General features: G+C 47.1%; 2 protein-coding genes across 6 annotated transcripts in view; one reads left to right on the forward strand and one right to left on the reverse strand.

The window, feature by feature from the left end:
* lrba (LPS-responsive vesicle trafficking, beach and anchor containing) overlaps positions 1 to 6,951 on the forward strand; it is a 151,679-nt gene extending 144,728 nt beyond the window's left edge. For all 3 annotated transcript variants that reach the window (XM_079998554.1, XM_079998556.1, XM_079998555.1), the window contains 4 exons: positions 391 to 492; positions 622 to 818; positions 4,548 to 4,699; positions 5,713 to 6,951. In XM_079998554.1, coding sequence (XP_079854680.1) covers positions 391 to 492; positions 622 to 818; positions 4,548 to 4,699; positions 5,713 to 5,803 — 542 coding nt within the window. In that variant the 3' untranslated portion in view covers positions 5,804 to 6,951. The remainder of the gene's footprint in view (positions 1 to 390; positions 493 to 621; positions 819 to 4,547; positions 4,700 to 5,712) is intronic.
* A 65-nt stretch (positions 6,952 to 7,016) lies between these two features.
* Positions 7,017 to 15,324, reverse strand: part of dclk2a (doublecortin-like kinase 2a) — a 44,833-nt gene continuing 36,525 nt past the window's right edge. For 2 of the 3 annotated variants that reach the window (XM_079998558.1, XM_079998557.1), the window contains exons 11-17: positions 14,603 to 14,749; positions 14,260 to 14,393; positions 13,638 to 13,715; positions 12,908 to 13,004; positions 12,468 to 12,548; positions 11,832 to 11,945; positions 7,017 to 9,275 (exon numbers count right to left, since the gene is read on the reverse strand). In XM_079998558.1, coding sequence (XP_079854684.1) covers positions 8,487 to 9,275; positions 11,832 to 11,945; positions 12,468 to 12,548; positions 12,908 to 13,004; positions 13,638 to 13,715; positions 14,260 to 14,393; positions 14,603 to 14,749 — 1,440 coding nt within the window. In that variant the 3' untranslated portion in view covers positions 7,017 to 8,486. Of the gene's footprint in view, positions 9,276 to 10,571; positions 10,981 to 11,831; positions 11,946 to 12,467; positions 12,549 to 12,907; positions 13,005 to 13,637; positions 13,716 to 14,259; positions 14,394 to 14,602; positions 14,750 to 15,324 lie in introns of those variants that run through there. The other variant, XM_079998559.1, reaches the window with a different exon arrangement.

Consider the following 15,324-nt stretch of genomic DNA (forward strand, 5'->3'; position numbering starts at 1 on the left):
GGGGGGGTGTAAAAGAAATATGGTCTTTTGAGCTGTGTAAATTTAAGAGCTTTGGCATGTGCGCTCGCCGGCCCCGACACCATCACGATGCTTTCCCCAGCATGTATGTTTGTTTTTCGGTGTTAAATATTGCCCTCCCGTCCGTACGTTCAGATGGTTTTGCAATCCTCCGCAGATTGTCCCCCTCACGGTGCACTTTAAGTGCCTCATGGCTTTTATCTCCCAGCGCCAAAGTTATTTCATCAGTTCCATCTAAATCAGCATCGATATCACCACCAGGCCTGAGGAGGCCAGTCTCGCGGTCACTCTGGGCGTCCGCCGCCCTCTAGTGGCCAAAACGCGGAAGCGCCTGTTTTGTGGTCTTATATTTGTATGTTTGTGCGTCCGCAGCGGAGTTCGTCACTCCCCGAGCCATCCTGACCGGACACGACTGCGAGGTGACCTGCGCCAGCGTCTGCGCCGAATTGGGGCTCGTCATCAGCGGCAGCAAGGGTAAGAAAGAGACGTGCCTCTTCCCGGTGGGTGGTGGTAACCACCCTACCGATGATCCGATACTTCCTCTGGGTTCCCAAAAATATTTGTTGAAAGTGATTTGTTGTGGCTCATTGTTGTTGTGTGCAGAGGGGCCTTGTCTGATCCATTCCATGAACGGAGACCTGCTGCGGACCCTGGAGGGCCGCAGTGGCTGCCTGCGGCCCCGGCTCATCCAGTCGTCCTCCGAGGGCCACTGCCTGGTCTACTACGACAAGGGACACTTCTGCCTCTTCAGCGTGAACGGCAAGATGCTGGGACACATGGAGGTGGATGACAACATCAAGGTACGGGGGATTACGGCCTCGCTTGGGGTTCCGGATCTGAGGAAGGTGAAGGCCTCTCCCTCTCTCTCTCTCTCTCGCCCCCTTACTCGCGCTCTCTTTCTCTCCCGCTTTGATCTGAAAACCCTGTTGTCAGAACACATCGAGTCTCCTCCCGTTGTGGGGAACATTCCAGAGCGGCCGGTCTCTCCCGGACATTTAGTCCATTAACTACCCTGCGGCACCAGACGACACGTCCCCCACCCCCCCCCCCCCCCCCATTTCCTCCCTCACGGCTTGGGTGACGCAAGATGGCCGCCGCCGTCGCCTCCAGTTTCCCTCTCTCTCTCGCTCTCTCTCTCTCCTCGTGTTTCCGGCCGGGGGCCTGGGAAACGTAACCCGGCTCTGACAGTCACACACCTGCTTCCTATTTAGAAACCTCCCTTGCCCCTCGGCCCTGACCCGCCACCCAGCCTTCCTCCCCAAAACGCCACGAGTCTGAGTGATGACTGTTCCCAAACACACACACACACACACACACGCAGAAAAAGACTGATTTTGATGTGACATTAACACCGGAGCGATTATTAAAAGGACCATACTGGCGTGAAATTCAAGTTTTAGCCCATTTACTAGTCATTAACCCTGATCATTTTCCTTGTGATATCTTCTTCTTTACTTATTTATTTCTCTATTTTTAAGCTTTAGAAAACTCGAATGATATTGTGAGAAACCTACCAAAAAATTATATATATATATATATATATATATATATATATATATATATATATTGGTCCAAATCATATTTTTGTCAAAGTTACATAAATTTGGGGCATTTTGATTTGTTAACTGACTCTTTTTTTAGAAGATCTTTTTTGTAGCTGGGTTTTGGGGATTCTGGAGCTCTTTCCAGAGGCTCTGGTTCTAACTGCAGGTTCTGGTACGGAGTCTTAAATGTGAACCGTAGTGTCCTTGGAACAGCGTTTGGCTGTTCCTGGCGTCGTCGTTTCTCCTGTGCTGTTGTAAATTCTTGGCCCGTCAGATGCCGTTAGGAAAGTCCAAACATTTCGGGGAGTGCGCTGTGAAACCCGGCCCAACCCCTCCCCCCAGCGCCTGCTCAGCGCCTCTGACGTCTTACAGTGTGTAGTGCGTTGGCGTAGGCACCGGAATCAATCTTGCGGACCCTCGCAGCCCCTGCACAGCGTGACTTCAGGATAAATAAGTGTTTGCTCTGGCCTGCAGCATCATCTGAGAGCGGGAGGTGGAGCTGGACGTAGCGGGCCAAAGCAGAGGAGGTTAAATGACAGGGTAACGTGCTTAATAGCAGAATCAAGTGACAGAAGCCATGCTGAATGGATTACAGTCTTTTAAGCACTAATATAACTCAGACTGTGTAACCAGTCCAGGGAGTATTTTTTCTTTTCTTTTCGCTGTCTGCGTTCGTGTAATGGGAGGGGGGAATTAACAGCACCATAAATTAAAACTTTTTTTTTTTTTTACCTTTTCCCAGACACAGGACATATCCAGTGCCATTTCGCAAAAAAAAAAAAAAGTAGGGAAAAATGGGTATTAAAAGCGCATGTGTTTCTGCTGGAGTCATCCAAGCCTTTGCTGCCATCTTAGCTCCGTCGACCGGCCGGACGGCCATCTTGTTTGAACACCTACAGTGACGGAGAGACCATTTTTAAATTCTGATGTGAGTTCCACGGCCTCCGCCCACGTCTCAACCGGGTCGCGGGCTCACTCACGTTCATTTTAAATGCTCGCTCGCCCGATTACCCACGTTTCTGGAGAAGTGGTTCCCAACTTTTGGTCCGGGGGGCTCCCGGGCGTCATTCAAAATGTTCTAGGGGGTCCCCAGTAAAATCAAACAGACTTGAAGCACCATTAGAGAATGTACAATAATGACTGTTTTGATCCTAGTTTCACTGTTATCTCCCAAACTATACTATAGGCCGTATGTTTTGAAAATAATATCTAGCATTAAAGATCTTCTCAGATTGGGGTCCTAGAGACAAAATCTTATCACATGTGGTGCGTGGCCTAATACAAATCCAGTTAAGGGTCCTTGATATAGAGAGAGAAAAAAAAAAAAAAGGCTGAAATTTTTAGAGTTAAAAATAAATCCCGCCGCCTGCTCATTTGGGTGTAATTCCGATGAAAGGCATCAATCCCAATCATGATAATGGTTGTTATCTGTATCGCTGGATTAACTCTGACAGGGGAAAACAAAAAGTGATTATTGCACATAAACACGGGGCCAAAAGACCAAACAAACGCTGTGTTTTCTACTCTGGCTCCCAGAAATCTTGGACGGGGTTCTAACAGCGAGGATCTCGCTGGAGTCAGCCTCTGCCTCTGGTGCCAGAAAGTGCATCCAATAGAAAATTGGTGAACTTCCCCATTTGTTTTTGTCCTGACTCTGCGCTGGGACGTACAGTATGTTGCTGCTTAGCGGCGGGGAGCAGCAAAGCTCCGGTTTCAGCCGTACCATCCATGTAATTGGCCACAAACACATATGCTCCGTTTGGCTCTTTTTTGTCTCCCCGTCAACTTCACTCTGCGATGTTTCCGAGATGTTAATTACCATTTCAGATTTGATCAGTAGTTCCGGAAAATGTTCCAATTTCAGAGCCGGGGTTTAGGAGTCGATCATTTGTTTTTTTCCCCCCCTGTCTTTTTCGAAAACAAAGTGATTGGGTGCATGTGGTCGTAACAATCGGAGCGGCTTTTTTTTTTTTTGGTTCATTTCAAGTCATCTGCGGCTGAAGGATGTCCTGCTCCGCCGGAGTAAAAACCACAAAAGTAGAACGAGCTCTAAACGATCTACGGTTTCTGCCTCTGGAGCGCTCGCTGTGCCTTGTAGTTACTCTCTGATTGATGTCGGAGAGTGTTTCGCTTTCGGCCTCCATCGCTGAGAGCAGCACACGGCTTGATTTGTGTCCCGCCGCCCCGCGGGACGCTCCCCGCTGCAGGAGCTGGCAGCAAAAGCAGATGAGACGAGTAAATCTTGTGGCTTCGCTGTGGGGAGCCGTCTCCACTGCTACTCCGGTGGAGTGCGCAGGGGGGAAAAAAAAAAGGCCCAAGGTCAAGGGATCGGCCGTGGGATCTCTGGGTCGGTCTCATGACTGCGCAGTTGGAGCTTTGCTTTCCTGTCGCTGCTTAAGACCTAATGTTGGACACATTTACCCGAGATGGCAATTTCGACAGGGGATAATGGTTTATAAATGTTTTGTCACTACCCGGCAAAGGGTTTGTTGTTTTATTATTCCTCGATTAAAAAAAAAAAAAAAAAAAAAAAAAAATCTATGAATTAAAATTTTCTGAATATAAATAATTACAAATTCAAATGTTTTATTGCACAGAAGGATTTGTGTCTTGCATAAATGGGCACAACATTTAAAATCCAGACACGAAACTACAGTAAACTAACCTTCATCATCTTATAATGTCGTATAATAAATAGTCGTCAGATCCATTGTGTCTGCAGGGAAACTTTTTAATGATACCGGTGTTGGGTTTTGGCAAAAGGGATCCTTCAATGCGCTCATAATTAACGGACGCAATAAAACCTTCGGCCACTAAGTGTCAGTGTAGAGCCAGCTGTTTGCAAACTTTTGGAAACAATTGTTTTGAATGTTTCGGAAAGTTTTGAACTTTCCCTCCTTAAAATTCAACCCCGAGCCTTCCACCAAATTGTCGCCCAGTGGAAAGCTTTTAAATGTTGATTTCTTTCCTCCCTCTCTCTCCCAGGCCATGCTGCTGAGCCGGGACGGCCAGTACCTGCTGACGGGCGGAGACGGCGGGGTGGTGTCGGTGTGGCAGGTCCACGACCTGAAGCAGCTGTTCGCCTATCCCGGCTGCGACGCGGGGATCCGGGCCATGGCCATGTCCAACGACCAGAGGTAGCATGGTCACACATTAATTGCATTAAAGGTGCAGTGTGTAGAATGCAGTGGCATCTCGCGGTGAGGTTGCAGAGCACAACCAACTGAATTCCCCTCCCCATGGCGGTGCAACACGGCGGCCTCCGCGGGAGAGGTGGTGACCACAAATGTTATGAAATGCAGAAAGGCCTTCTCTAGGGTTAGGGATTAGTTTGTCCGTTCTGGGCTACTGTAGAACAAACATGGCGGTTTAACGTGGAGGCCCTGTGAAGTGTACCCGCTCCCTATGGAGATAAAGACATCTCATTCTAAGGTAACGCCAACACCACTCCTATTTTCATGGGATTATACACAAACTAAAACATACTTGTGAATATTATATTACATCCCTGCCGAAAATGTTCCGTAATGTCTACGCATTGCACCTTTGATTAACTTATTCTAAAAGCTCCGTTGTATCGTGAGATTTGTTGTCTTATTTATTTATTTTTTAATCTGTGTTTTAACAGCTGTGTTTGTATTCGCAATGCAAAGCCATTTGTGAATTACGGTTCTTCAGGAAAAGCTCAGGTGTCAAAACTCATTTTATTGGTCGGAATGCGACTTTTGGACCGATATTTGAGCAAAATGCCTTAAATGCCTAAGCGTGGTTGGAGGCCTGTGCGTGCTGCCAAACCCTCGTTGCTCCGTCCGTTGTCCTTTTTTTCGTCCTGCTTGTCAACTCCAATCCATTCCACTGTATCATTAATACCAATTGCACACACATAGATAATAACCGAACACGAATATTTTGAAATATTTTTCACAGATTGATGATAACTGAATGGATATATTTGTAAATATAATTTTTTAATCATTTTTTCCACATCTAGATAACTGAAGGGGAATATCTTAAACTGTTATTATTGGGCCTATTATTCATATTTCCCCACAATCTTCCCGCCGGCTGGATTTGACGCCCTCGATCAAGATGATTAAAGTTTAATATCCCGATTAGAATCCTCACCGTCTCTCCCCGTGACCCCTCTCAGGTGCATCATCACCGGCATGGCGTCCGGCAGCATCGTGCTCTTCTACAACGACTTCAACCGATGGCACCACGAGTACCAGACCAGATACTAAGGTGACGCCGGAACCTCCGCTACTCTGTCCACATCCTGAATGTATCTCCACGCAAAAGAAGGAAAAATAACTAACTGTCCTGTTGTATCAAACTAAAAGAAATCAAACTATTTTTAAAAATAGAAGGGCATTGCTATATTTTGTAGATGATAGAGGACATTTTCATATAATATAAATCACGTGTGGGGGGTTATATACTGTACGGGGTAAAAACAAACAAACAAAAAAAAAAAGGCAAATCTATTTTTAGCTGTTTAAAAGTCTATTTTCGTCTCCTCGGGAGGAAAATAAGAATTTGCGTGTGGAGCCTAGCGAGGAACTCATCGAATGATTTAAGAATCCAAATATTTATGTACTTTAGGGTGAGTGATTGTTTTGTTCAGTTTTCATTTTCCAATAGGTGTAAAACATTTGGGGGAATTGTGTTAAAAAAAAAGAAAAAGTTTTTGAATTTCTAGCGTTACACAGTGGGTAGGTATGTCATATTTGCCGTCCCTGTGACGGGGGCAAAAAGGTTCATTGAAGAGGAAACTCACATTTACACTGACGTTTAGCTCTCGCTCGCCGAGAGTCGCCTTTTTTTTTTTCTCCCCCCCCCCGTGCACGGCTCCCGACTCAAACACGACAAACGGGTCGCCGCGATCCTGACGCCGCTTTCGCCGCTGCTCTCCGAAAAAATAAAAAACAAACCGCCGCCCTGGACGCCGCAGCGTCTCAGAGTTCCAGCCTGCGTGCAGAATGTTTGTCGATTCGCCAGGTTTCGTGGAGCGTTGCTTTTCGTCGTCTCCGAATGACTGAACAAGCGTTCCAGACGCTCCGCACTGAAGGAACTTAAGACGGCTGCGTTTGGCGCTGGTTGACACGAGTGTCATATTCAAGTTTTTGTTTTTCTACTGTTCGGTTCCGCTTCTTCTTCAAATACTCACGTTGTTTTTGTTTCGAGTGCTCCGCCTTCAGCGGGTTTTTCTTCCGATCGGAGCAGAGTGTTTGCAGCTTTTATTTAAACGTCTTGCCTTGGCTTTGAGGAAACATTCCATTTTGGTTTAAAGCAGAGCTTGGTGTGGTTTTGCGTCTACAATTTAACGAGAAAAAAAACAATTAATCTCTTTATGTATCGCTCGATATTTTCAATCTGGAGTGTTTTTGATGTGTGCAAAAAAAAAAAAAAGTTCTGACAATAAAATGAAATTTTGTAACTTCATTCGGGGGGGTCTGAGTTTTATTATTCGGTTGCATGACAAATCCATCACTGGAGTCGGGCTTTTCCTGCAGCTCGGTACAGGAATGGTTTCGGGTCCGGTTTGGAAGGAAAAAAAGCTTTTTTTTCCCCCGCATCATCGCCATCGTCGTCCGCAGGAGGAGGCTGCGCTGGATCTACGGCGACAAACTGAAACTGCTGCGCAAAACCCAAACAAATTCAAACCGCTCCGACAAAGTGTGTGTGAAAACGTCAACACTGTACCCTTCTTGACCTGTTGGTGTGTGTGTGTCTTTGTTTTACAGGCTGGTGACAGGCGGTTAAAGCAGTTTCTCGTGCAGCTTCAGAGTGCGCGCACCATGTTGGAACTCAAACGTTTAAAACCGGGAAAATGAGATTTAACAGTTGAGTCTCAAACACAAGTACACTTAAGGGCAAAATGAAAGACTCGCTAACTGAGCTTCACATGTGACAAATAGTAATTATAAATAATTCACCTTTAAAGAGTTGGTATGGAAAGCTAGTTCAGATAAAGGCATCTCCACGCTACTCACTGGTTTCCCAACACCCAGGGACAGTCACCTGGAAAACATTCATCTTTTTTTTTTTTAAAGATCATCGTTCTGCCTCCAAAGTGCAGAAAATATGAGTCACTGTGATAGTTTGAGTAATGGATGTGCACACGCTCATTCTGACGTCTGCGTAGCGTTCCTAATGCACTCGGTTCAGGTTTGAAATAAGCTTTCATGAGAAGCAGGTCAACAGTCTTTTGGATGTGACGTCACTCGTTTTTCGGCATTTGCTGCCCACTAACAAGCCCAAAACACTAACCCAGCAACGCAATCCTTCAAGTCTCCAATATATACATCTACAGAGTTCACGCCAAACCTAACAGCTACGTGTGTGTGTGTGTGTGTGTGTGTGTGTGTGTGAATACTGTTTAGTAAAATGACGGTGCCAGAGTAAATGTTGAGGTTGGTTATAAGGGTTCTACGTCTCTACCCGTTTCAAACTGTTTCACAGGCAGCTAAGCTAAGAAATATATATATTTAATGTACTCAAATATTGGTTTCTTTGACATGCGTGTGTGTGATGAATACTTATTTACAAAACCGCCGCGGGTGCTTCGGAAGAGATAATAAATAAAAGGGAAAAAAAAAAAAAAATCCACATGGATAAGATACAACTGCTCTTGGTCTTTGGAAGACGAGCTCTCGGAACATACAGCAATAATCACTTCATTCCCTTTCTTCACATTTCTCCATTAATAAATAAACACACATACAGTTCACCAAAGGAATTCACCCCCACCCCAGAACGTGTGCTGTACGGACAGGCTCAGTAATGGTGCAGATTGTGCTCAAGCCTTGAGGTTTTGTACCTTCTTCAACGTCAGAAAGCGGGGAAAACCGGTGGAATCGACCCGTGTTGTGAGATGTCGGGGGTGAGAGGTGCGAGGCGGACTGATGTCCTCCGTCTGACCTCCTAAAAGCCAGGTGAAGGAGAGAGCGGGCGGCCGGGAGGCGAGGGAAACGCAGCGGCCGGGGACGCCGTTTTGACCGGAGAGCAAGGGGTTGAGGAGGATGAGGCCAGAGCAGTGGAGGGGCCAGGGGGAGGCTGTCTGGCGGGAGAACCAGGGGAGGAACAGCTTTGTTTGAACGGGGAAGACGGTATAGAGAGGAACAAAGCCGCTTTTTTGGGGACGGGCGGTACGGATGGAGAGGAGGAGAGAACCGGGTGGGGGGAAGAGGGGGAGGGAGGTTTCATGGGTGAGGAGGAGCGGGCCGTTTTAGTTGGGGAGGAGGGGGAGGCCGCCTTGGCGGGAGAGGGAGCGGGCGGGCAGGTGAGGGGCGTGGTCTGGGGGGTGAATGTGACGAGAGTGGGGGAGGGTGCGGGTGGAGGGTGGTCTTGGTCATGAGGAGCTGAGGGGGCAGAGCCAGAGGCCCCTGCGTCCCCGTCGCTGTCTAAGGCCGGAGCACTTGGGGTTGTGGGGGAGGCGTCAGCCTCGGACACGGGGGCCCGCAGACCCCCGGGGGCCTTCACAGTCTTAGTGGGCGATTCAGGCTTGGTAGGTTTCAGCAGCTTGGTGGGTGATGCTAGTTTGGTTGGAGGAGCTGGCTTGGAGGCGGACTCCATCTTAGTCAGGGAGGCTGGTTTTTCTGGCCGGAAAGGCGGGGCCCCGTCGCCAGGCAGAGAGGAAGGAGGAGGCTCCGTTTGGGGCCGGTGGCCATGACGGTTGCCGAGCAGAATATCCTTCTTATCTAGAGCCGTGTTCTAGGTAGGAAGGAAAAGAAGAGTCAGCGTCTGAGAGAAGCAAAAGAACCAATATCAATCACCAATACCACCAGCAGTGGGTCAATCTACAATGAAGGGAGGAAACTTCTCAAAGTACTTATACTGAAATGGAATCTACCTTTCCTAGTAAATGACACGCCCATGGGATTAAATTGACTCACCAACCTGGTCACTTCTGACAATTGGCCATCAGGTTCAATGATGTTTTTTTGCTTTTTGATAACAAAATGCTATGTATGAGTAAAAAAATAAAAAATAAACACATGAAACAAACCAATGCATATGAACATTAAAGCTGAAAGATGGGCCAACAAATGTAATGTAAAGTGCGCTTCACACAGTAGACTGACCCCAACAGAAGCCATATCAGAAAATGAGTGCTCTACTACGTGCAGAGGAAGGGAAATGAGAAGGACAAATATTGGTTCTGCTTCTTTCTGACAATGTGAAGTGCATTCAATCAACCGGTGCGTTGGAATTGCGGCGGATTCCAATTTGTCCTTTCTCATTTGTCCTTGTTCTGCCGGCGTGCGGCAGCAGACGGAGGCGGCGTAGCGTCCAGTGTTAGTACATACCATTGCCTTGGAGCTAATTCAGAGGGTGGGAATGCACGCGTGTTGGTTGGGAGGGAGAGGGGGGGGGGGGAGAAGCAAAAAAAGGGACACTAGTCTTACTCACAATGTCACAAAACAAAAAGGCAACACAATCAGCTCCACCGCCAGTGGACGGGTGTTGTTCCAGCCCAGACCTCCACGGTTCACCCGGATGACCGGAAAACGGCCACGTGCCGCTGCGTCTAAAAGGACTGAGCCGGAACAAGCTGTGCACTACCAGTACTGAGGCGGCCCATCTGGGTGCTACTTTATGTACAGACATTACAATGGGTTCCGGCTAGCTCTGGATGTGAAGGCGGTGGCTTTAAAAAAAGTGAGCGGGGATCTTATATCCAAGGCAATTTAAGGCATTTCAGTTTGCATCCGTCTCTGAAATAATCCACCATGACAACGTTGAATATGGCGACACTTACACTTTATGGCCACAAGGGGGCGATATGGTGTAAGAAACGTGTTCTTCATTGGAGCGATCCGATCGCTCTTATGTTTGTGAAGTTATCGCTCTGCAACTGAGTGATTTTTTAACTTCAGAGATCTACTTTGACGTGAACAACAACAGAGAGGGAGCCAAGCGAAACTAGTCAAGCATCAGCCATGAATCAGTACAGCAGATATTCCAAATAACCTCCAATGGGTCACAGTGTCACAAACACTCCCAGTTAGTGAAAGGATGGTGGTGTTTTTGATCAATGAACATCCATGAGATGAAGGCGGGGGGAGGGGAAAAACGGACGACGGACGCAGGGTATTGTGTGAAAACATTATGTTAGAGCGGGGAAATAAGCCAAGTCCACACCAAATTCATTCACGGGATCGGTTATTTCGGTTGACAGAGCAGAGACATCGGGGAGGAGCAGGGGGAGGAGGGCGGAAATAGACGCAGGGGCCGAGGAGAAGGAATGAGGGCGGAGGAGGGGTGGGGGTGCAGCGTGTACCCAGCACTCCGGGCGTCCCCTGTGGTCCTGGACCGGATGGGAGGGTGGGGGGGTGAGGAGGAGGAGGAGGAGGAGGAGGAGGCCAAGGGGCCGAGGCCGGCGCCCGCCCCGCCCTGTGCCCCCTTACACCTCAAACTGTCAAATGAGATTCAGATCAAAATGAGGCTCCTCGTTGGGACGGATCAAAACCAATTCCAAATCAAGAGGAACCCCAGGACGAGACGGAGAGCCTGGCACTGGGAAGTCTCCACGGAGCACGTGGGTGAGGCCAAGAAGAGATAATTGAGGTAAATTTGCACGACTGAGGACCAACTCCCCGGGTTTTAATTATTATTATTATTATTTTTATTTTTTTGGTCGGGCCTGATGAGAGGACGGGGGCGGAGGTGGAGGTGGAGGAATCGCGTGACGGACGAGAAGAAGCGGCGACGTGAAGTCAGGGATGACGGAAAGATGCGACGCGGTCTCTGGTTCCAGCAGGTTTATCATCCTCTTAGTTCAATCCTCTCGCTGGCGGGACTTGACTTTTACCTTTTTTTATTTTATCATTTCCTCTCTACAATCCCGACGGACGGGATTATTGGAGCATAAGTTGCTTAGAACTTGTTTGCTCATCGCTCACATCCCCCTCGGACGACATTTCCATGTTGAAAGTAATGAGTTGGTCTGGAGGGCAAAGCCCGTCTGGGTCGGCCAAACGAGCAGGAACAGGATTTCTACAAGGCAACACAAAGCCTTTTTAATCTCTCATATTTGGGTCAAGTATTTCCTCCAAAGAAGAGCGAGGAAACTCAAAGGGATCCGTCGTATTCAACGCACCGCAGGACGTCAGGAGTTATCACCGGTAAGAAACCACCGCTGGCTGACAATCTAATGAAGGTTACCGGAACATTGACTGCACCAAATGAAGGGACAAAAATGGCAGTAGTGACGCTAAACCCGGCGCGTGTCACGTGTTTTGAACCCCGGCTGTGTCTGCTTCTTACCATGATGACCGACACCCCGGCCGCGGTGTTGCTGAGCTTGGGCGCCGTGTGGAAGTGCGTCTTCAGTTTACCTGTCACCTCGATCTGCACGTTGCGCTCCGTGGCGGCGTCCTCCTGCACATAAAGCACACGCTCACCGTGACAACACTGCGGCAATCCGCTCTGCGGCCGCTGGTCCTCCGAGATACAGGAAGCCAACGCGTCACCGATTCAGAACCTGCTGAACCGGGACCCTCAGCAGTCCCTAAAGGTTGCTTCCCCACTACTCCGAGGAACTGTGAAGATCTTCAAATAAGCAGGAGGTCGACGGCAAACGTGCAGCTGTTCGGTTCCGTCCGTTATTCTTGGCACGTTACGCAATCGAGCAGACAGGAAGCTGAAGCCGCGATGCTTTGACTGGAGCTTGAACTTTAATAAAACAACGGTGGGACGCGTCTTTTGATTAGCAGCAGGTATAAGATCAGTCTACCAAACTCCTCGCGAGCGGGGACGTATTTGGAACCAGGAACTATTTAAGAACTAAGCTCCTGGTTCCTGCAGTGGAGAAGTCCCTCGTCCCGCTAAGCAGACACTGTATATAAGGTCAGCCACACACACAGACGGACGTGAACATGCGGTTTATATATGATTATTTACCGTGACCCATGGGTGGGAGAGGACGTCCTGCGCTGTGAACCGAGCCTCCACGTTGACCTGCAGCATCTTGCTGATCATCTCCTGGAAGGAAACACAGTTTGAGGACGAGAGGGGAAACCCCGGTGACACCTTGTCGTGTTCACATCCTCGACTCAGGGAATGGTGATTTATTATTTAGATGGAAATTTCAACTGACTTTTTGAGCTGTGTGTGACTTTGCAGAACGGCGTCGCAGCTTTCAGGGGGAGTATTTTCATCTATATCATCTTGTGGAACGTCACAGTAATAGCAGAGGCTTTAATCGCTGGGTTGGTGTGACGTGGTAAACAGAGGCTGCCACAGTGACAGAAGACACTGCGTTTAAATGTTCAGAGTGTGTGTGTGTGTGTGTGTGTGTGTGTGTGTGTGTGTGTGTGCGCGCGCACGCGCACTCCCCCCACCTTGACGGAGTCAGTGATGTTGTCCCAGTATGGACTGGGGAACTCCAGCCTTCCCAGTAAGATCTGGTCAAACAGATCCTCTTGGAGGTTGTTTTCACTGCAAGTCAAATGAATACATGGACACTGTGGGTTTGTTTGTTTGTTTCATTATTTGTGTCAGTTAAACACATGAATATAAATTGAATCCAAGGGATATATTTTGAACTGAGATTATCTTCATATGTGCTGAAATAAATATAATTGCAATGCAGGCCTGTATGGAATATATACAATGATATTTTGCAATAAATTGCTGAATATACCAATTGTTGCATTGCTTTCAAATATTGTTAAAAGAATAGTCGTACGTCAACCCATCAAATATATTATTATTGAAAAATAGACGGAGTTTAACTAATTGGAGGTATGCTTTATTCTTTAAAAAATCCCTTTTTTTAATTATTGGGCAATATCAGTGTGATCATGCACACGATAATAAAAAGGTATAACAACCAAATCCTCTCCATATTTGCATATGATGAATAATGCAGGCTGCATATCACACAGGCGGCCAGATGGTGGTTGCATTGTCGCATATGATTCAGAGCATCGAGCCTTATTAAGCACCGTTATCATAATTAAGGAGCGTAAATGGTCATTTTGTTGTGCACAATAGTTTTTCCAATGGAATTAAACGCGGATTACGGTTGAACCTGAAGTGAAGAAAGGCAATGTGAAATAAGTGTCAAACCTTCTGAAGGGAGGGAAGCCACACAGCAGGATGTAGGTGATGACCCCGGCCGCCCAGACGTCCACCTTCAGACCGTAGCTGTGGAGGGAACCAGGACAGGGAAGGTTGAAGGCAAGTTCTAAACACAACATGCTGCAAGGCTACATAATGCAGAGAAACTCATTTACTTGGAGCTATACTAAAAAAAAAAGTAAAGTGTGTGTGTGTGTGTATATACAGTATATACATACACGCACACATATATACATATACTGTATATACTTATATCACAATTTATAATATTACCAGTTAAAGTCGAGATATTAGTAGTAAAATATAATAAAATAATAATGTGAAATTTTATTTTCGCAATATGACCAACCCTAATAGAGATTATGATTTTTAATTAAATGTTGTGGACATGATATGCAGGAATCGGAAAATAGGAAATGATCCTCTGTTCTCACAAATAACGCAGGAATATATAAAGTATCCGTGAATTGTACCCTACTCTTGTACATGGAAACATTATGTTTCATTTAAATTACATTTCAATTTTCCTTTGAGAGACTTGACACCTAGGAAGTAAAGTATACACACACGGCTATTACAGTTCCATTCTACACCAGCAGGAGGAACGTACCCGGACTCTGAGATTATTTCAGGAGCCACATATGTCGGGGTCCCACACACGGTGTAGAGAGGCCCCTCCACAATGGTGGCCAAGCCAAAATCCCCCAGCTTCAGAGACCTGGAGCCATCTGGGCATTCACACACCTGACACACACACACACACACACACACACACACACACACACACACACACACACACACACACACACACACACACACACACACACACACACACACACACACACACACACACACACACCGAGTTTGGTTTCCCTCAGCCTTTGTGTCCACACAAATACGCGGATCAGATTTTGCCTTCTTGTGTGTGTGTGTGTGTGGGTGTGTGCACACACCAGCAGGTTCTCTGGCTTGATGTCTCTGTGCACGATGCTCATGGCGTGCAGGTAGTGCAGAGCTCCTGCCAGGTTGTGCACCATCACACTGGCATCGCGTTCTGTGTACCTGGTAGAGGAGGTGATGGCGTCGAACAAATCTCCCCCCTGCGCAGAAGAGGAGGAGGATGCATTGATGGATGGATGGATGGGTGCATGGATTGATGGATGCATGGATGAGTGAGATTTCCACTTTGTTTAGTCTTCCTCTTCCAGCATGGATCCATTTTTTCTGCACAAACTCAGCTATAAGTCAGATTTATCACTGTCTATTCAAGAACCTCTCGCTGCCAGGAGCCAAAAATAAAGAAGAAATCTACAACAGTAAATCCATGGAAAACCTTGGAGTCTGGACTGCGGACTCCATTTTCATGCCCGATTGTTTTCCTGTCAACAAATGAGTTATGGCTAAACACAACATTTTTGATAAAAAAAAAAAAAATCCCCCACACTAGTTTCACTCAGTTTTTCTGCTTGTTTCTATGTGCTGCGAGTGGGAAGGTATCAACAACTAAAATAAACTCAAATAGAACACAGCGTTTATATTTGCAATCGATAACTACAACTTAAAAGGCTGAGACGGACAGACAGGGAGGACAAGAAGTGAAATGGGATCGTTGGCTCCGAGGAACCAAACTGATTAAATTGGAATAGGAAGAGGTGTGTGTGTGTGTGTGTGTGTG

The sequence above is a fragment of the Zeus faber genome, assembly GCF_960531495.2.
Source record: "Zeus faber genome assembly, chromosome: 4".
Classification (NCBI taxonomy): Eukaryota; Metazoa; Chordata; class Actinopteri; order Zeiformes; family Zeidae; genus Zeus; species Zeus faber.